Source organism: Bubalus kerabau, chromosome 7, assembly GCF_029407905.1.
Source record: "Bubalus kerabau isolate K-KA32 ecotype Philippines breed swamp buffalo chromosome 7, PCC_UOA_SB_1v2, whole genome shotgun sequence".
NCBI classification, from domain to species: Eukaryota; Metazoa; Chordata; class Mammalia; order Artiodactyla; family Bovidae; genus Bubalus; species Bubalus kerabau.
The window spans coordinates 96,118,309-96,139,661 of NC_073630.1; the positions used below are offsets into that span (position 1 = coordinate 96,118,309).

The following is a 21,353-nucleotide window of genomic DNA, read 5'->3' on the forward strand; positions in this document are numbered from 1 at the left end:
AAAAGGACTTGATACACAAACAGAGAGGAAGGAAGACAGATGAGAAGATGAAAATGTTCACTAAAGAAATGAAATCTATAAAAAATCCAAAAGGGAAATTTTAGAACTGAGACATGTAACAACTCAAATTAAGAACCTAATATGAAATCTAACAACAAACTCAGTAAGAGTAGACAGTGATGCTTTATAGTGCTAAATGAATTAAAAAAGAAGAAAACATTTCTCTTGAGATAAAGCATCTATATCTCAAGATAAAGAACAGAAAACTATACAAAAAAAGTAGAAATAATGGAAAAAGAGCAAAACTTAAAAAAAAAAAGAATGTACAATAGGGAAAAATCAACAGAACTGAAAGACTGACAGACCTATAAAGAGTGATCAAGAAAAACTACATGCTAACTAAGAAATAAAAAAGGGAATGTTAAAGAGAGAATACTTTGAGTAACTTTATACAAATAATTTGAAACTTTAGATGAAATGAATTCCTTAAAAAACACAATTCACCAAAACTGAGACAACATTTAAATGAAGACCTGATTAGCCTCATACTTACCAAAGATATTAATTAGTAAATGTTTTACCCACAAATAAATCTCTAGGCCCCAGGGGCTTTGAAGTGAAACCATCCAACATTTAAGAAAGAAATAGTATCAATTTAAACAAATTGAGAGCACTGGGGGAAAAAAAGCAGGAATAATTCCCAACTCATTTTACAAAGCCAGCATAACTTTATCATGAAAATCTAATAAAGGCATTACAAACCAACCTTACCCATGACCTTAGATGGAAGATTCCTAGCCAAAATGTTAATAAAATCCAATGATGTATAAAAAGTCAACACTTATTCATAAAAATAACTCCAAGCAAACTAAGGCAGAGAAAGGAATTTCTTAATCTGATAAAGATTAAAAAATATATAGCAACTAGTAGAGTTAATGGTAAAACATTGAAAGCTTTCTCCTCAAATGGAGACTTCAGCAGTATTCTGGAAACCCTAGCTAATTCTGAAAAACAGGAAAAAAAAGAAAGTTGTAAGGACTGGAAAGAACGAAATAAAACCACAATTATTCACATTTGACATGACAGAGTATATTACACAGAAAATCCTAGAGACTCTGCAAACTACTAAGTTAGTTAATTTAGTATGGTCTATATAAAAATCCACCAGCATACAGAAGCAAGCACATAAAAAATTTAAAATGATATCATTTGTAATTGCCTCAACAAGTCTCAAATACCCAGGAATAAACCTAAATTATCAAACATTATTAAAAGAAACTGAAGACCATCTTTAAAGAAAAATGGAGAAATACTCTATGTTCATGGATTAGAAGACTCATAAACATGTTCATTCTTCCCCAAATCAATCTACAGATTCAGTAAAACCAAAACTCCACAATTTTTTTGTTTTTTTGAAAACTGGTAAGTGTATTAAAAGTATTGATACATACAGAAGAGCAAAGGGCTTAAAACAGCCAAGACAACTGTTAAGGAAAAAAAAAAAAAGTATATGCCACCAAAGACATTATTATGCTACAATAACTGAGGCAGTGTGGTATTTAAGAGAAGTGAACAGATCAATGAAGAGAGGCAAGAAACTGACCCACAGATGTATTTCCTCATATACAGCAGTCACGTCATTAATAACAAAAATACATTATGGGGCAGTGGCACAAACTGTATTTCTAATCAATAGTACTGGTTTTCTAAATGGAGAAAAATTATTTTTGACTCCTACTTCACATCATATCACAAAGGGAAAAAAAAAATTTATTACTTCGGGTGAGGCAAACATTTCTTTAAAAGGACTAAGCAAAAAGGAAAAAATTTCTGATATTTGGTCATTAAAAATTAAGATCTTCTATTTATCAAAAGTCAACATATACAGAGCTGAAGATATGTATAATACACAGAGCCTGCAAAACAAAAAACTTCTAACAATTTAAAAAGGAAATCAACAGAATCCAGGTGAAAGATGTGAACACACATTTCACCAAAAAAGATAGTCAATGGCCAATTAGCACATGAAAAGCTGAATTTCATTAGCTACCCAGAAAATGCAAATTAAAACCCAATGTGACACTATAACACAATCACGAGAGAATAACTAAAATGAAAAAGACAGACAATATCAAGGTTCACAAGGATGCAGGGCAACCTGGGACTTTCATACTCTGCTGTAAGAGTAAAAAGAAAAAAAAATGCGGTGTAAAAGTGGTGTAACAACTGGGGTAAGTAATACAATTGGTGGTATCTGCTAAACCTGAGAACACACATATTCTAGGTTCTAGCATTTCCACTTCTAAGAATATACTCAACAGTAATGTACAAGCATGTTCACCAAAAGACATACACAAAAAGACTCTGATGATCATCAATAGAAGAATGGATAAATGAATCCCTATGATGAGATCTTACACCAAAAAAAATAAAATAAATAATAATGCTAAGCAAAGCAGCCCAGGACATATTTTATTATTCCATATATAAATATAATTCAAAACAAAGAAAGACTAATCTCTGATATATATAGGCTAATGTTTCTTTGTGGGGAAAAGATAGATGATGGTAAATATAAGACATAAGAAGAGCTTCTGAAGGTGCTGGTAATGTGGCTAGTGTCATTCTGTGAAAATTTATGAGTTGTACACTCTATGATCTATATATACTTTAAGAAACTGTTTACTTAAGGAAAAGAAAAAAACCAACCTAGGGGCAAAACAGATGTATTTATTTACCAAATCTACAGATGGTTCAAAAATGACAAAGTTAATACATTAGAGCCAGACATCCTGCAATGTGAAGTCAAGTGGGCCTTAGGAAGCATCACTACAAACAAAGCTAGTGGAGGTGATGGAATTCCAGTTGAGCTATTTCAAATCCTCAAAAATGATGCTGTGAAAGTGCTGCACTCAATATGCCAGTAAATTTGGAAAACTGTGGCCACAGGACTGGAAAAGGTCAGTTTTCATTCCAATCCCTAAGAAAGGCAATGCTAAAGAATGCTCAAGCTACTGCACAATTGCACTCATCTCACACGCTAGCAAAGTAATGCTCAAAATTCTCCAAGCCAGGATATAACAATACGTGAACCGTAAACTTCCAGATAGTCAAGCTGGTTTTAGAAAAGGCAGAGGAACCAGAGATCAAATTGCCAACATCTGCTGGATCATCGAAAAAGCACGAGTTCCAGAAAAACATCTATTTCTGCTTTACTGACTATGCCAAAGCCTTTGACTGTTATTGTGGATCACAATAAACTGTGGAAAATTCTGAAAGAGATGGGAATACCAGACCACCTGACCTGCCTCTTGAGAAACCTATATGCAGGTAAGGGAGCAACAGTTAGAACTGGACATGGAACAACAGACTGGTTCCAAATAGGAAAAGGGGTATGTCAAGGCTGTTTATTGTCACCATGCTTATTTAACTTACATGCAGAGTATATCATGAGAAACGCTGGGCTGGAGGAAGCACAAGCTGGAATCAAGACTGCGGGAGAAATATCAATAACCTCAGATATGCAGATGACACCACCCTTATGGCAGAAAATGAAGAACTAAAGAGCCTCTTGATGAAAGTGAAAGAGGAGAGTGAAAAAGCTGGCTTAAAGCTCAACATTCAGAAACAAAGATCATGGCATCTGGTCCTATCACTTCATGGCAAATGGAGAAACAGTGGAAATAGTGGCAGACTTTATTTTTTGGGGCTCCAAAATCACTGCAGATGGTGATTGCAGCCATGAAATTAAAAGACGCTTACTCCTTGGAAAAAAAATTATGACCAACCTAGACAGCATATTCAAAAGCAGAGACATGACTTTGCCAACAAAAGTCCATCTCCATCTAGTCAAGGCTATGGGTTTTTTAGTAGTCATGTATGGATGTGAGAGTTGGACAATAAAGAAAGCTGAGCACCGAAGAATTGATGCTTTTGAACTGTGGTGTTGGAGAAGACTCTTGAGAGTCCTTTGGACTGTAAGGAGATCCAACCAGTCCATCGTAAAGGAAATCAGTCCTGAATGTGCATTGGAAGGACTGATGTTGAAGCTGAAACTCCAATACTTTGGCCACCTGATGCGAAGAGCTGACTCATTTGAAAAGACTGATGCTGGGAAAGATTGAGGGCAGGAGGAGAAGGGGATGACAGAGGATGAGATGGTTGGATGGCATCACCAACACAATAGATATGAGTTTGAGTAAACTCGAGTTGGTGATGGACAAGGAGGCCTGGCATACTGCAGTTCATGGGGTCGCAAAGAGTCGGACACGACTGAGCGATTGAACTGAACTGAATATATTAGATGATGATGATGTTTAGTCACTAAGTCGTGTCCGACTCTTTGTGACCCCTAGGACTGTAGCCCACCAGGCTCCTCTGTCCATGAGATTTCCCAGGCAAGAATACTGGAGTGGGTTGCCATTTCCTTCTCCAGGGATCCACACTGCAGGTGGATTCTTTACTTCTGAGCCACCAGAGAAGCTCCAATATATTAGGTAATAATTTTAAAGCTAGAAAAATGGGCCAGCATCAATTTATCAACAGATAAATGTCAACAATTTAAAATTTTAAGAAACAGTGCATCTAAGTTAAAAACTTAAAAAGTACATCTAGGATAAGGGAAATTCTACTTAAAAGCAGAGAAACAAAACAGAAAGGTTTTAAAAACAAGTTCAGTATAATAAGCCAACAACAAGACATTACTGCCAAAACAATTTTTTTTTTTTAATTTAGGGCTATACTAATGAAATTATCAAGCCAAGATAAAGTGAGGTAATAGTTTCATTCTACTGCTTATTAATGAGCACAACTCAAATATCATGATTTAAGAAACATGGTAAAAAGAGTGTATGCAGAGGGGAAAAAAGTAGATGGTAAAAAGGGGAAACCTTGTCAAGTGAAAAATGGTTCAAGAACAAAGGATATATAATTGGAAGAGAGGACTTTTCAAGCTTAAAAGGATTATAAGTAGACAAAAGAGAACAAACTTATCCTGTACTGCTTCAGTGTACAGAATTAGAACCAACAGGTAGCCAACTGTAAGAAGCAGTTTTCAGATTCAATTCATGAAAAAATCTCCAATAACTGGTAGAGCTTTTCTACGGTGGAATAGACAAAGTAGAGGATCATTTATCACAGATGTCAAAAAACTTTTTTTATTATGTGATTAGACCGAATCAATATTTCCCAGACCTAACACATATTAACAAAGTGAAGTTAAAGCTGCTCAGTCATGTCCAACTCTTTGCAACCCCACGGGGTATACAGTCCATGGAATTCTCCAGGCCAGAATACTGGAGTGGACAGCCTTTCCCTTCTCCAGGGGATCTTCCCAACCTAGGGATTGAATCCAGTCTCCCACATTGCAGGCGGATTCTTTACCAGCTGAGCCACAAGGGAAGCCCAAGAATACTGGAGTGGGTAGCCTATCCCTTCTCCAGTGGATCTTCCCTACCGAGGAATCAAACTGGGGTCTCCTGGCAGGCGGATTCTTTACCAACTGAGCTATAACAAAACTATGATGTTTTTTACAATACAAATTCCCATAGTTGCTACCCAAGTCCAGTAGGTCTGGAAGAGGAATCTGCAGGACACCTCCTGGTGATTCTCATACACCGAGGAGCCCAGTGATTCAAGATCCTACATTTGGAAACACAAAATTAGATGGCCTTTAAGGATCCTTAGATTTTCAAAATTCTAATGAAAATCATCTTTATATAAACAGTCTGAGGCAGATTTATCTTTGTATCTATTAAAAAAAGTATGTCTGAAAGTACATGTCACTTTAACCAGTCTTCAGTTTTTTCCCCTGAATTTGTAACAAAATTGTTGTGTACTTGAAAGTACTATTAATATATAAAATAACTTCTCTGGCCTGAATGAATTATAAAAAGATGATAATAAACATTCATTTAACAAACATTTACTGTGTGCCAATTATATGCCAGTAAACTAAAGTCATCGAAAAAGCAAGAGAGTTTCAGAAAAACATCTATTTCTGCTTTATTGACTATGCCAAAGCCTTTGACTGTGTGGATCACAATAAACTGTGGAAAATTCTTCAAGAGATAGGAATGCCAGATCACCTGATCTGCCTCTTGAGAAACCTGTATGCAGGTCAGGAAGCAACAGTTAGAACTGGACATGGAACAACAGACCGGTTCCAAATAGGAAAAGGAGTACGTCAAGGCTGTATATTGTCACCCCGCTTATTTAACTTATACGCAGAGTACATCATGAGAAACGCTGGACTGGAAGAAGCACAAGCTGGAATCAAGATTGCGGGAGAAATATCAATAACCTCAGATATGCAGATGACCCCAGCCTTATGGCAGAAAGTGAGGAAGAACTAAAAAGCCTCTTGATGAAAGTGAAAGAGGAGAGTGAAAAAGCTGGCTTAAAGCTCAACATTCAGAAAATGAAGATCATGCCATCTGGTCCCATCACTTCATGGCAAATAGATGGGGAAACAGTGGAAACAGTGTCAGACTATTTTTTTGGGCTCCGAAATCATGGAAGATGGTGACTGCAGCCATGAAATTAAAAGACACTTACTCCTTGGAACGAAAGTTATGACCAACCTAGATAGCATATTGAAAAGCAGAGACATTACTTTGCCAACAAAGGTCTGTCTAGTCAAGGCTATGGTTTTTCCAGTGGTCATGTACGATGTGAGAGAGTGAAGAAACCTCAGCGCCAAAGAATTGATGGTTTTGAACTGTGGTGTTGGAGAAGACTTTTGAGAGTCCCTTGGACTGCAGGGAGATCCAACCAGTCCCTCTAAAGGAGATCGGTCCTGGGTGTTCTTTGGAAGGAATGATGCTAAAGCTGAAAGTCCAGTACTTTGGCCACCTCATGCGAAGAGTTGATTCATTGGAGAAGACTCTGATGCTGGGAGGGATTGGCGGCAGGACGAGAAGGGACGAACAGAGGATGAGATGGCTGGATGGCATCACTGACTCCATGGACGTGAGTTTGAGTGAACTCTGGGAGTTGGTGATGGACAGGGAGGCCTGGCGTGCTGCGATTCATGGGGTTGCAAAGAGTCGGACACGACTGAGCAACTGAACTGAAACTAAAGTCAAATCATCAGGAAATTATAATAGTGTGTGCTATCATATGTGAAGAACAGAGTGTTGTAGAAGCAAACTGAAGGGAAGTGATAGATGTGTAATATATTCTTGCGTGACCACTCTACTCTGTCCTAAACTGCAAGACAGGCGATGAAAATTTTAAGAAAATGACCTTGTAGTAGTGTTTAGGTGAAAGTAGAGGTGGGGAGAAGAAAACTAGAGGAGAAAAAGCTTAAAAATATTTTATTTTTCCGCTTTAACCAGCACCAAAAAAAAAAAAAAAAAGCCCCAAAATAAAAAAATTGGTTTAGAGACAAGACTATTTCTCTTATGCAAAGAGTGAAAAAGGAGGGAAATCACAGTTAGAAGAAATTGTGAAAAGGGAAGTAGAAAACCAGTCCCTGAGAGCTGCAGAAGAAAATAAAAGAATTAGAACAGGTAAGTGGCCTTGAGGTTCTTCTGTCAAGCGGCTCAGCCCCTATAGCTCTTCACTCCCATCTCTATCTTATTTCCTATCACCCTCAGACTAAGCCCACATACATTTTACAGGAACTAAGTAGGGCTTCTGGGATTCCCTGGTAGCTCAGATGGTGAAGAATCTGCCTGCAAGGCTGGAAACCCAGGTTCAATTTCTGGATTGGAATATCCCCTGGAGAAGGGAATGGCAACCCACTCCGGCATTCTTGCCTAGAGATTCTGTGGATTGAGGGGCCCTGGAGGGCTACAGTCCATGGAATCACAAAGAGTCAGACACGACTGAGTGACTAACACTAAGTAGGGCTTCTACTTGGCGTTACCAAAGGCAAAACCTTAAACAGATCCGTCTTAGAAGTTCTGATCCTGTTCTGTTCTCTGGTATTACACCTTAATAATATCTGTTAAAATATCTATAAAAATAGGTCAGAATAAGTGACAATATAGCAATATACTATCATCTTGATAGAAATCACCTTCAAAGACCATGTTATAAAAGTTTATCATGCATGCTGGTTGCATGATGACTTGAGATAATAGGAGAAAAAAATGGTTCTAAAAGCAGATGTAATAAAGCTTTGAGGCTTATTAGAATGTCAGAACATAAGAGCAGAAATTTCTGTTTTTCTCACAGTTGTATCCCCAATGCTAGAACAGTGCTCAGAACATCACACTTAAACATTTACTGAATGACTGAATCACACAAGCATACAAAAATAAAAAGTATAATGGGAAGAAAACTGCCTCAGGTTCAAAATTATAACTCTACTACTTACTATTTGAAATCCTGAGCAATTTGGGACTACTGCCTTTTTCAAAGGATCAGGTGTGTGCAATCTTATGGGCTCTATAAGGGAAGCCCTCAGAGGATCAAGTGAGATATTAAATGTATTTGATGACACATGCAAATGCTCCTAGTATAAAAGGCTTTCAGATTAACTAATTTTCCAATTCCCTAAACGACAATTAAGTAACACTAATATTTCTTCAGCTTGTGGGAAAGATAAAAGTAGGCTGGAATTAGAAAAAGCACATAGACATCAATAACCTATGGTGCGGTGGTTTAGCACTACGTCATGTCCGACTCTTATGACCCCATGGACCGCAACCCACTAGGCTGCTCTGTCCACGGAATTCTCCAGGCAAGAATACTGGAGTGGGTTGCCATTTCCTATTCCAGGGGATAGGAATTCTTCCCAACCCAGGGATCGAACCCAAGTCTCCTGCATTGCAGGGGGGATTCTTCACTGTTAAGCTACCAGGGAAGCTTAGATACTGTCATTTGCTTACACATACTGAAAATTTATTCGCCATATTCTTTATCCCAAGCACAAAGCTAGGTACTAGGGATAAACGATGTGTTCAGTTCAGTTCAGTTCAGTTGCTCAGTCCGACCCTTTGCGACCCCATGAATCGCAGCACGCCAGGTCTCTCTGTCCATCACCAAATCCCAGAGTTCACTCAGACTCACGTCCATCGAGTCAGTGATGCCATCCAGCCATCTCATCCTCTGTCGTCCCCTTCTCCTCCTGCCCCCAATCCCTCCCAGCATCAGAGTCTTCTCCAATGAATCAGCTCTTCGCATGAGGTGGCCAAAGTACTGGAGTTTCAGCTTTAGCATCATTCCTTCCAAAGAAATCCCAGGGCTGATCTCCTTCAGAATGGACTGGTTGGATCTCCTTGCAGTCCAAAGGACTCTCAAGAGTCTTCTCCAACACCACAGTTCAAAAGCATCAATTCTTCAGCGCTCAGCCTTCTTCAGTGTCCAACTCTCACATCCATACATGACCACTGGAAAAACCATAGCCTTGACTAGACGGACCTTTGTTGGCAAAGTAATGTCTCTGCTTTTGAATATGCTATCTAGGTTAGACATAACTTTCTTTCCAAGGAGTAAGCGTCTTTTAATTTCATGGCTGTAGTCATCATCTGCAGTGATTTTGGAGCCCCAAAAAATAAACTCTGACACTGTTTCCACTGTTTCCCCATCTATTTGCCATGAAGTGATGGGACCAGATGCCATGATCTTCGTTTTCTGAATGTTGAGCTTTAAGCCAAGTTTTTCACTCTCATGTTATACCAGTAAATTTTGGAGAGTAGACATATTCACAGCTATTTGTTAAAAAAAAAAAAAAAAACTCTAATTATATGAAATTTCTAAGAGAAAAGGCATATCTTCGGTTCAGTCACTCAGTCGTGTCCAACTCTTTGCAACCCCATGAATCACAGCACACCAGGACTCCCTGTCCATCACCAACTCCCGGAGTTCACCAAAACTCATGTCCATCAAGTCGGTGATGCCATCCAGCCATCTCATCCTCTGTCATCCCCTTCTCCTCCTGCCCCCAATCCCTCCCAGCATCAGGGTCTTTTCCAATGAGTCAACCCTTCGCATGAGGTGGCCAAGATATTGGAGTTTCAGCTTCAGCATTAGTCCTTCCAATGAACACGCAGGACTGATCTCCTTTAGGATGGACTGGTTGGATCTCCTTGCAGTCCAAGGGATTCTCAAGAATCTTCTCCAACACCACAGTTCAAAAGTATCAATTCTTCGGTGCTCAGCAAAAGGCATATAGCCAACAGTAATTAAGAGGTAAGCTGGTGATTATCTTTCTAGAAGTTTTCAACACTGACACGACCTTAGTAGGTTATGTAATTCTCTACTAATATTTATGAAGGAAAAAGTTTTTGATCACTAAAGATAAGGATGTGATTATGTTCAGCCTCTAAGGTGAGCTATGTACGTAGAAATAAAGAAGGCCTCCTACTCTAAGTATTGTGCTACAAGGAAAGGGAAGGGACATACTTATCTCCCTAAAGGTGCAACCCAGATAAAACAAAAAAGCAAACAGTTCATTTTTTCTCATATAAAGAATATCTTTATGTATTATATACATATTTATATACGTATTTCTCCAATTCAGTGTCAAGATATTGTTACATATAATAGTGGTAATAAAAGCCACCTATCTAGAGTGGAGAGAGAGAAATCTTTACCTGATTTGTAGGTATTTTCGGCACATTCACTTTCCACATCTGGGCTTCCCTAGAGATTGCCTTTTCCAATAGGAAAGACAATCTCTGGTTTTCCAAAGGCCCTGGAAACTTCATGATATCCTATGGATCTGCCTGCCACCCAGCTTGATGTAGCTACCTATAAAAGCAAATATAAAAAATGTTCTATATTTAATTACACATATATAGTAAGTGTAGCATTGTATAAATATGTTGGTACATATTAAGCAATTCATAAAATAAAAATGTTATGAGGCAATATAGGATTTTACAACTCTTTAAAATACCATATATTAAAATGTTTACAATAATCATCAGTTATCTAAAACATTCTCCCTTTAAATCTGAAGTTCAGTTATAAAGAGACAAAAACATGACCATATAATTGACAGAATCTTTGGACTTTGATCAAAACATCAATGTGTCAAAACTAAGTCATAGGCTTTTTAAACTAGAAATTTTTAGAACTAGTTGTCCCAAATATTCCTGTTTAAAATCTAATCAGATAAGGGCTAAGCAGTCTCTTCATTTAAAAAAAAAACAAAACAACAAAAAAAACCATTTCCACTGAGTATGAAACTATCCCCTTAAGTATGAAACCATCCTGAACTGTGCTTCCCAATAGAGCATCCACTAGCTACACAAGTAGCTATTAAAATCAGAACTGAATAAAGTTAAAATTCCTCAGTCACACTAGCCATATTTCAAGTACTAAACAGCTACATGTGGACAGTGAATACTGCACTGGACAGTACGGCAAAGGAACATTTCTATCAAGGCAGTAATTTCTACTTGACAATGCCAATCTAGAAAGCCCAACAGTAAGGTAACTGGCACTAGTGGTAAAGAATCCACCTGCCAATGCAGGAGACATAGAGATGTGGGTTTGATCCGTGGGTTCGGAAGATCCCCTGGAGGAGGAAATGGCAACCCACTCCAGTATTCTTGCCTGGAGAATCCCATGGACAGAGGGGCCCAGCAGGCCCCAGTCCACAGGGCTGCAAAGAGTCGGTCACAGCTGAAGTGACTTAGCATGCAAGGTAACTGGCACTCTAAAATGAGCAAGTCTAAAAAGCAAAGTCTAGATCAGCGCAAAGCATCTGAGAGTCTGAGAGATGTTTCTACATTAAAGTTAAAAAAAAAAAGGAAACCACAGAGATTTAACTGTATGTAGAAAACTGGAGACACTGTGGAAGGATGTGAAAAAAACGTAATTAGATTTGATGAAAGTTAACTGCCAAAGAATTGATGCTTTCGAATTATGGTGCCAGAGAAGACTCTTGAGAGTCCCCTGGACAGCAAAGAGACTAAACCAGTCAATCCTAAAGAAAATCAACCCTGAACATTCATTGGAAGGACTGATACTGAATCTCCAATACTTTGGCCACCTGATGTGAAGAGCCAACTCACTGCAAGAGACCCTGATGCTGGGAAAGACTGAGGCCAGGAGGAGAAGGGGGCAGGGGCAACAAAGGATGAAATGGTTGGATGGCATCACCAACTCAATGGACATGTATGTGCATGCATGCTCAGATTCTGCAACCCTATGGACTGTAGCCAGCCAGGTTCCTCTGACCATAGGATTCTCCAGGCAAGAATTCTGGAGTGGGTTCCCATTTCCTATTCCAAGGGATCTTTCTGACCCAGGGATAGACCTGCATCTCTGGAGTCTCCTGCACTGGCAGATAGATTTTTGGGGCAAACTCCCACTGATAGTGAAGGACAGGGAAGACTAGCATGCTGCAGTCCATGGGGCTGCAAAAAGTTGGACACAACTTAGTGACTGAACAACAACAAAGCAACTAAAAAAGGTTATTAAATTCAGAAAAAGAGATTATGCAAGAAAGTAAATATAAGAAAATATAATAAGAAAAGCTATGAAAACCTGGACAGCATATTAAAAAGCAGAGACATTACTTTGCCAACAAAGGTCCGTATAGTCAAAGCTATGGTTTTTCCAGTAGTTATATATGGATGTGAGAGATGGACCATAAAGAAAGCTGAAAGTCAAAGAATTGATGCTTTTGAACTGTGGTGTTGGAGAAGACTCTTGAGAGTCCCATGGACTACAAGATCAAACCAGTCAATCCTAAAAGAAATCAGTTCTGAGGACTATGTTGAAGCCGAAGTTCCAATACTTCAGCCACCTGATGTGAAGAGCTGACTCATTAGAAAAGACCCTGATGCTGGGAAAGATTAAAGGCAGGAGCAGAAGAGGATGAAAGAGGATGAGATGGTTGGATGGCATCAATGACGACTCAATGGACATGAGTTTGAGCAAGCTCCAGAAATTGGTGATCAACAGGGAAGCCTGGCGTGCTACAGTACATGGGGTCGTAAAGTCAGACACGAGTGAGCAACTGAACTGAACTGAAATATAATAATATACCACAATATTTACAAAGCAATAATAATGAAAATACTGAATAGAGATTTCAACACAAACACTGTGATAAAACTACACTGGTAGGATGAGGGAGCTAGAAGGCAGAATGAGAGCCTCATCTTTATATTTCAGAAGAAAACATAAATAATATCTAAAACTCAAACATCAAAAAACAGCAGTAGTTATTTGAAAGTACGATTTTTAAATAACAAGAGAAAAAGCTAAGAGTGGTTAACCTCTACGGAATGAGAAAACCTCTAGGAAATGAGGAGAGAAGAGAGTGGGGAAGTCAAGCAGCAGGGGAATGCTGTTTTTCATTGAAGACCTTGAATAACTATTCCATTTTATCAACTACATACCTGTATTACCTATTTGCTTCAGATAGTTTTAACACACAAAGTCCCTAATTTTTTATAAAAATTAAAATCTGAAAAAACAAAATATACAAGCCTAATCTTCAATTTCTGTGTTCCCTCTGCCCCAACTCTAGCTAATATCCTCTTCCCTATGAATCACCCCACATATTTCACTAACTTACTGCTTAACCTACTGCAAACTGCCTCTGGTTAACAGGACAGTGATTTTCTTTTTGCTTCTTTAAACTTCTGGGTTTTTTGCAAATTTTTTATACCAAGCATGAAGCGCTTTTTTAAGAAACAAGTTAAGTAACTTAGTGGAAAATAAAAACTATCCTGAAAGATCCATCTAAAAGGTAATTTCTTCCAAGAACTATCTTCCCTATAAATTCCTTTGTATTCATATCCATCAATATCATGTTTTCGTAACCCACTGGGCCCACAGCAGTGTCCTGATGAAACAAATAGAATCAAAGGCTCATTTCAGCCCTTGGGGCCAAAACCAAAAAACTATAACCAAAGTCTGATCTCTTTCAAAGATCAAGCCTTCAAATGTTTGAAGGCTGTTATCGTGCTCATCAGTTCATCCTCTGCAGAAATGAAAAACTATTCAAGAGTTCCTCATGTGACATGATTTTAGCTCTTCAAAATTAGCACCAATTTAATTATTAATGCCCTCTAAGATCATTAGCTACTTTTTTTAAAGAAACTATTGAATTATCGAGACAAAATTTATGCTCAGCTAAAACTCTAAGACTTTCTAAGGTACACTCTTAGGCAAACTTCTCTATCTCCCTGCCTCATTGTGCGGGGGGCTTTTGGTGCCTTTTTTGGGGTTGGGGGAGGACATTACATCTTTGTTCAGGACTTCAAATGCATTCTTTCTTTAAACAAAGTCATCCTGTCAAATTCCATTTACTGTTATACTCTGCTGAGATGTTCTGAGATTCCAATTTTGTTGCCTTGGTACTTTTCTCAAATTCTCCACAATCTGAGATAAACAGACTCACTATAATTTCATTTAAAGTAAACATAAATATCAACCTCAGAAACACCAGTGTAAACTAGATAATCACCTGTCAAGAGGTTATTTAGAAGAAATACCTATACTGGATACAGACTGAACTCTTTAGGTTCTAAGACTTCTTCTAAACCTAATTTTAATCAGTAATTAATTAACTCTTGTCAAAACTTATTTCATTCCTTTAGGTACTCTCACCAGGGTGGCTCACTAGGATCTGCCAGCTTTCTAAAATTAGTAAGACAAAAATAAAATAAAATAAAATTAGTAAGACAAACTAAAGAAACCCCATGCCCAAATAGCTTCACTGATGAATTCTACCAAACATTTACAGAAACATTAAGACAAATTCTTCATAAACTCTTCCAAAAAATAAAGAGGAGGAATCCTTCTCAACTCATTTTATAAGGCCAGTTATGATCCTGCTACCAAAACCAAAGACTACAGTAGGAAAACTGTAGGCCAATATATATCTCTTTTAAATACAGAGGCAGAATTCATCAACAAAATACTAGCAATCTGTATTTGAAAACATAAAAAGTGGATTACACACCATAACCAAGTGGGATTTAGCCCAGGAATGCAAAGTTGGTTTAATATTCAGAAATCAATGTAACACGCCACGAAGTGAAGTGAAAGTCGCTCAGTCCTGTCCGACTCTTTGCAACCCCATGGACTATACAGTCCATGAATTCTGCCACTGGAGTGGGCTGCCTTTCCATTCTTCAGGGGATATTCCCAACCCAGGGATTGAACCCAGGTCTCCTGTGTTGCAGGTGGATTCTTTACCAGCTGAGCCACAAGGGAAGCCCTACACCATATCAACAGAAAAAACAAACAAAACAAAACACAACAGGGAAACATAACAAAAATGTCATATTTCCTTAAACTTCAAAAAAATGGGATATAAATAATACAAGCATGGAGAACATCCGTGGGGATGTTCCAGATTTTCCAACCTACAGAAAAGTGAAACTGCAGTATCTGATCTGGCTACTGCAGATCAGATATAAACTCAATATCTGGATCCTGTAGAGAGAGGGTCACTTTTGGGTCAACTGATATAATGAGAATTCCGACAGATATGACAAAAGTAAAAGTATCAATGTTAAGTTTGCTGAAGTGGATAACTTTACTGTGTAACTGATTATCTGTAGGATGGTCTCTCCTATTAACCTTGATGGCAAACACTCTCCCGAGTTCAGCACTGTGCTAAATAAATAATAATAATAGTTTACACTTATTAAGTGCTTAGCTAAAAAATAGTAAGTGCTTATCACTTGGCCAGGTATTGTTCAAAATACTGCCATATTAACTCCTCAAACTCAAAGAACGGTATTAGTTTGGTGGTGGGGGTTTAGTCACCAAGTTGTGTCCAACTCTTTCAACTCCATGGGCTTGATGTTCTCCAAGGGATGTTCCGGACCCAGGGATCAAACCCAGGTCTCCTGCAGTGCAGGCAGACCCTTTACGGACTGAGCTACCAGGGAAGCACATTATTAAGTTTGTATTTTTATTAAGCCTCTTTTAAAGACGAAGAAACATGTACAGAAAGGTGAATACTTTTCACCTTTGATGGTGGCATACAATCAGAATAAAACATGTACACATCGTTAAGCTTCCAATCTTAACCAAGAAACATTTGAGAGTTCCATTCTAAACTAGTATGTCACACTGCCATGAAAACTCAATTAACTCAGTTTAACTGCAAACCATCCAAGTGCACCTTCCCCAAACACGCTGATTCTACTAGTCTGCTCTTCATCAGTATTTAGAAACTTCTAGTTCAGAAGCTCGGAATTTCTCATGTCTGGTCCCAGACTAGCAAATCTGAATCCTGTCCATTCTTCCTTGTCTGTTCCCTTCTACTTTGTCTGCCACAAATGACCTGGAAAAGCTAGAAGCAGATAACACTACTTTAATTTTTTCCGAGATACAGACTGTACAGCACAGTCAGACTGCCTAGGATGGAATTCTGGACACCGTGTCCTGGCTGTCATCTAGTAGGAAAAATTAATTTTATGGAGCCTCAGTTTCCCTCATCTGTAAAATGTTTCTGACCCACCTACCCCTGTGAAGATTCAGTAAGTTCCAAACCACTTAGAACCATGCTTGTCCAATAATAAGCCTCAACAAGTGTTACTATTAACATCATGTCACACTGCTGTTGTTCAAACGCTGAGGGGCTCCCACCGACAGAATAAAAGTTGAATACTTTTGACATTCAAAGATCTCCAGTCTGATGCCATCCTACCTCCGGAAAGATACCCTTCCACTACTTTGCTATCTAATTCGCAACTCCTACCCAAACGATCTGCAGTGGAATCACTAGCTCGGCAGAGGGCCTTCCGCCCTCTTCAACTTTTCGGTCTTCTTATCTGCCCTTAGGGTGCAAACTCTAAGCTCAGCTCCTTCGCCAGATCTCCCCACCCACCCAAAACCAAGGGTAACGTTCCTCTCCCCCGCCTTCCCGCAGGTTCTCCCCATCATCTGCCCCCCCCAGCCCCCCCGCCCCGTCCCGTCCCGTCCCGTCCCCGGCACCGCCTGCTTTGCATAGTGAACGATCTTCCCCCGGGCCCCTTGAGGTCTGGGGTTGGGGGTGTGTCCCCTTCTTTGTGTATCCCCCGGGCTCGCGGAGCCTAGAACGCGCACTAGGAGGCGATTTGCTGCAGCTACAAAAAAAGTTACGCGCTGACGAAAAAAAATTGGCCCGAAAGGGAACCCAGCGGAGCTGTTTCCAAACTGGGCAGGTGCCGAGTTGTTGGTGAGAGGGGTAGGGTGGGGGGGTGTCCGGCAGATTTCCCAGACGGAGCGCGCGGCGCTGGAGGGGGTCGCGCGCGGGTGGCGGGGACCGTCCCCGCCCCTCACCTTCTCCTCCTCTTCTTCCTCCTCCTCCTCCTCCCCGGCAGAACTGTAGACCTCAAAGTGGTGACGAGGGGTCATCCGGGGGCCCGTTACCACCTCATTTTCCTCTGCGCGCGGCGACGAGACGCGCGGGACCAGGACCGGGCCGACAGAGGAGGGAGAAGAGGGGGAAGCGGGCCGGAGGGCACGGGCGCTGGCGCTCGAGCGGGACGCACGGCTGCAGCCGGTGGGTTGGTCAGCGAATTAGTTCCATGACGCCCCCGGACCTGAGGCCGCCGCCGCCGGTCCCGCTCCTCCAACCGCCGCCGCTTGTGCCCGGGTGGGGAGGGGGTTCCCTCTCGCCATAGGGCGGCGGGGGCCGGGGAGAGGCGGGGGGTGAGACCGGCTCTGCCCCTGCCCAGGGGAAGCGCCTCCAAGGGGAAATGGTGAAAGGGGGGGAAGGGGGAAAAATGAAAAAAAAAAGGAAGGGGAAAGGGGGGAGAAAAATAAGAAAAAAGCGAGACAGAGGCGATGCCGCGTCCGCTCGCGGGGAAGGCTGGGGAGGGAGGGGAAGAGGGAAAGAAGTGCCGGCTTCCTCGGCTCCGCCCTCGCGGACCGATTCCTAGACTCGCTCACTCTCCGTAAACAACCCTGGTCTGGTCTCTCATCCTCTCACTTTTCCCTCTCCGCCGCCTTTTCCGCCCAACGAACGTACTCAGAAGTTCGGCAAAAAGGTGGGATGCTGGCAACGGGCTGGGAAAGTCTTTGGCATTGGGGTAGGAGGAGTGGTAAGGAAAGCTAAAGGTGCGTGGACTCGTTTTTCCGGGGAGCAGCGGAAGGGTTTTCTCTTCGCCGGCACGGTGACGTAAGCGCCTACTCGACTCGCTGGAAAAGGCGTGCGGAGGCAGGAGAGTGCGCTGCGCATGCGCCCAGGGGAAAGAAAGACCAGGCTGAGTGCTCTGGTAGGGGGTGGGGTTTTATCTGGATGCTCTCCTGGCCAAACCTAGGGCTACCTGGTTTTACCAGCCCATCTTTTGTCTTTGGGGCTTGTAAAAGGATCTTTTGGGGAAAAGCCGGCGATCTGTTGTGTAAAAGTCTTGCGTTCTTTGTTGACCTCGCAAAAAGTTCTGTGTTCTCTTCTCATCGTTGACAGAAAAATAGAATTTCAGGGTTTTTTTGTTTTTTGTTTTTTGTTTTTGCTGCCACGTCCTGGGTAGGGAGATTCTCAAGTGTATTAGAGATCGGGGAAATTGCGGGGGGCATATTCTTAAGCACCTTTTCTTTTAAAACAGTAAATTACATTGCTGGCAGCCGGGAACCTACTTGGTAAGGCGCCAAGGAAATTCTATACTGTTAACCAACGCATCTGAGTATTTCAGTGTAGGTTTACCACCACGTCTGTTAATGAGTATGTGATAACATATAAATGTGTTTTATTTGGGGTTTCTTTACGGACTTTGGTGATTTTTTGCTTATCTTTTAAAATTGTAGTTATAAAAAGAATAGTAGAATTACAGAAAGTTTTGAAAAAGGAAAGAAACCCTCAAACTGAACTGTTTACAGAAGTAGTTACATTTGTGTTTTCCATTTGTTTTTTATATGCCTGTTTTTAACAGTCACTTAAATTTGTTTTTAGCTTATTCAGCCAGCTAGGTGCTAATAAGCTCTAGCAAACTGGAAGTAACTAATACAAATAGCTTCTACCTTCCTGGAGTTTACTATCCAAACACAGAGGAAAACCGTGGAACTAATTATCATTAACTAAAATCACCCAGTAGGGTGATTTGTTTACTTGTACGTTGCATTCCCTCTGTAGAATATAAGGTCTAGGATGTCTGGGGTCTTGCATGTTTTATTTTACCGTGTATTCCTGCATGTAAAAGGTTCTCAATACTTGATCACTGACTGAATAAACAGCAGTATTAAGATGGAAAATTGCAGGCTGCTATGGAAACACCTAATCCTAGACTAGTTAGGGATATCAGAGAAGGTTTCTTTGAGAAAGAGACATTTAAGATGATACTTGAAACCACTGGTCATCAAAGTGGGAAAAGTGTGATACTAGCAGAGGAAACAAATGCAAAGACTCTGGATCTTAGATATTTTAAAAAAATCTCTAAAAGCAGTGTGGCTGGTCTTCAGAGAATTGAGGGGGAGAGCTCTGAGGTCAGAGGCAGAGGGCAGGTCCCTATGACAGAACAGGGCAGGGAAACCCAGAAAGAATTTTAAGAGGGTCCTACTTTGCTTTTTTTTTGCCTTTTTTTTTTTTTAATCCCGGACTTCCCAGGTGGCGCTAGCTGTAAAGAACCCCCCTGCCAATGCAGGAGACAGAAGAGACAGGTTCAATCCCTGGATTGGGGAAGATCCCCTGGAGGAGGGCATGGCAACCCACTCCAATATTCTTGCCTGGAAAATCCCCATGGACAGAGGAGCCTGGCTGGCTATAGTCCATAGAGTCACACAGAGTCTGACACAAATGAAGCGGCTTAGCACACACGCATCCTTTTTCTTGCATGGTCTGTATGGCTGCATGGTCTTCCTTCTACATAGGCAACATTTATTTTGCATAATACCATTCTTTGTTGGACAGTGAAATTGCTTATGATTTTCAGTACTGTAAGAATAATACCAATTCCATTCCCAGGTATGTAGTCAAAAGAAATGTAAACATGTCCATGCAGAAACTTGTATGTAAATGTTCAGAAGGGCATTATTTATAATGTCCGAAAAGGGAGACAACACAGACAACACACACAACTGCTGAATGCATGGTCAAATGTCTATACAGTGAAATGATATTTGGCCATAAGGAGGTACTGATATATGGTGTAACATGGATAACCATTGTAAACAATGTGCAGTCTTTTGTGGCTGGCTGCTTTTACTTTAGCATAATGATTCTATTTATATGAAATGTTCAGAATAGGCAAATCTATAGACAAGAGTAGATTGTGCAGGTGCTAAGTGGCTTCAGTCATGTCCGACTCATTATGGCCCTCTGGTCCATGGCTCACCAGGATCCTCTGTCCATGGGATTCTCCAGGCACAAATACTGGAGTGGGTTGCCATGTCTTCCTCCAGGGTATCTTCCTGACCCAGGGATCAAACTCCTGTCTCTTACCTCTCCTGCATTGGCAGGCGGATTCTTTGCCACTAGTGCCACCTGGGAAGCCTCAGAAAGTAGATTAGTGGATGTGATTGGGAAATGATGAGTACAAGTTTTGGGGTTTCTTTTTGATGAAAATATTTTACAGTTGATTGGGGTGATGGTTGCAAACTCGAAGTAAGTTACTAAAAGCTACTGAATGGTACACATTAAATGGGTGAATTATCTGAAATGTGAATTATATATCAATAAAGCCGTTACCAAAAAACCAAGGGAAAAAACAAAAAGAACAATTAACATCTTCAAGTGTAACTTTTTTCTGGGTTATTTGCATTTTTATGGCTTTTGATGAATACCAGTTTGCCAAAGTGCTTGGCAGAAGATTTGACTCAATTAAAATTTAACCCAGAGTATTTAAGAGCTCTTACTTCATTACATAGCCTTTGTGAAGGCTTAGTTTTAATAAAACTGTCTTACTGTCTGTGAGATTGCCAATGACAGTTTAATCTATAGTTATAAGTAAGTAATTGGTAAGTAAGGAACTTGTTCAGTTGTCCTAACAAAAAATATGGACATTCTTTTTCTTCATTATGCATTCACAAGAATTTACATTTAATTACCATCACTTTTTTTTATTAATAACTAATATCATTTTTTAAAATGAAGTGAAGTTATAACAAATGAAAAGTCTTTGAAATTCTGTGAGAAAATAAGGCATATAAAGAAAACTTTAATACTACTGTATTGATAGGGAATTCATATTTTTTCAATTAAAAATTTTTAGGAATATTTTGTCCCAAATAATAAACTACCTTTCTGCACATGGTGTGTGTGAGTGCTCAGTCGCATCCGCTCTTTGCGACCCCATGGACTGTAGCCTGCCAGGCTCCTCTGTCCATGAGATTTCCCAGGCAAGAATACTGGAGTGGGTTCCGTTTTCTTCTCTAGGGGATCTTCCCCACCCAGGATCAAACTCAAGTCTCCTGCATTAGCAGGCAGATTCTTTACCATTGAGCCACCTGGGAAGCTCCTGCACGTTAAGTACTAATAAATGAAATATATTGATTACTCACTATGT

The 21,353-nt window shown here is 40.2% G+C and overlaps 2 protein-coding genes across 5 annotated transcripts in view; one reads left to right on the forward strand and one right to left on the reverse strand.

The window, feature by feature from the left end:
• Positions 1-18,020, reverse strand: part of CCNI (cyclin I) — a 39,315-nt gene extending 21,295 nt beyond the window's left edge. For 2 of the 4 annotated variants that reach the window (XM_055588865.1, XM_055588863.1), the window contains exons 1-2: positions 17,194-17,581; positions 10,545-10,701 (exon numbers count right to left, since the gene is read on the reverse strand). In XM_055588865.1, coding sequence (XP_055444840.1) covers positions 10,545-10,658 — 114 coding nt within the window. In that variant the 5' untranslated portion in view covers positions 10,659-10,701; positions 17,194-17,581. Of the gene's footprint in view, positions 1-10,544; positions 10,702-17,193; positions 17,582-17,884 lie in introns of those variants that run through there. The other 2 variants (XM_055588864.1, XM_055588866.1) reach the window with 2 other exon arrangements.
• The window catches only part of CCNG2 (cyclin G2), an 83,009-nt gene continuing 79,464 nt past the window's right edge, over positions 17,809-21,353 (forward strand). The window contains exon 1 of the mRNA XM_055588871.1: positions 17,809-17,903. The gene's annotated coding sequence lies outside the window, so the exon portion shown is untranslated. The remainder of the gene's footprint in view (positions 17,904-21,353) is intronic.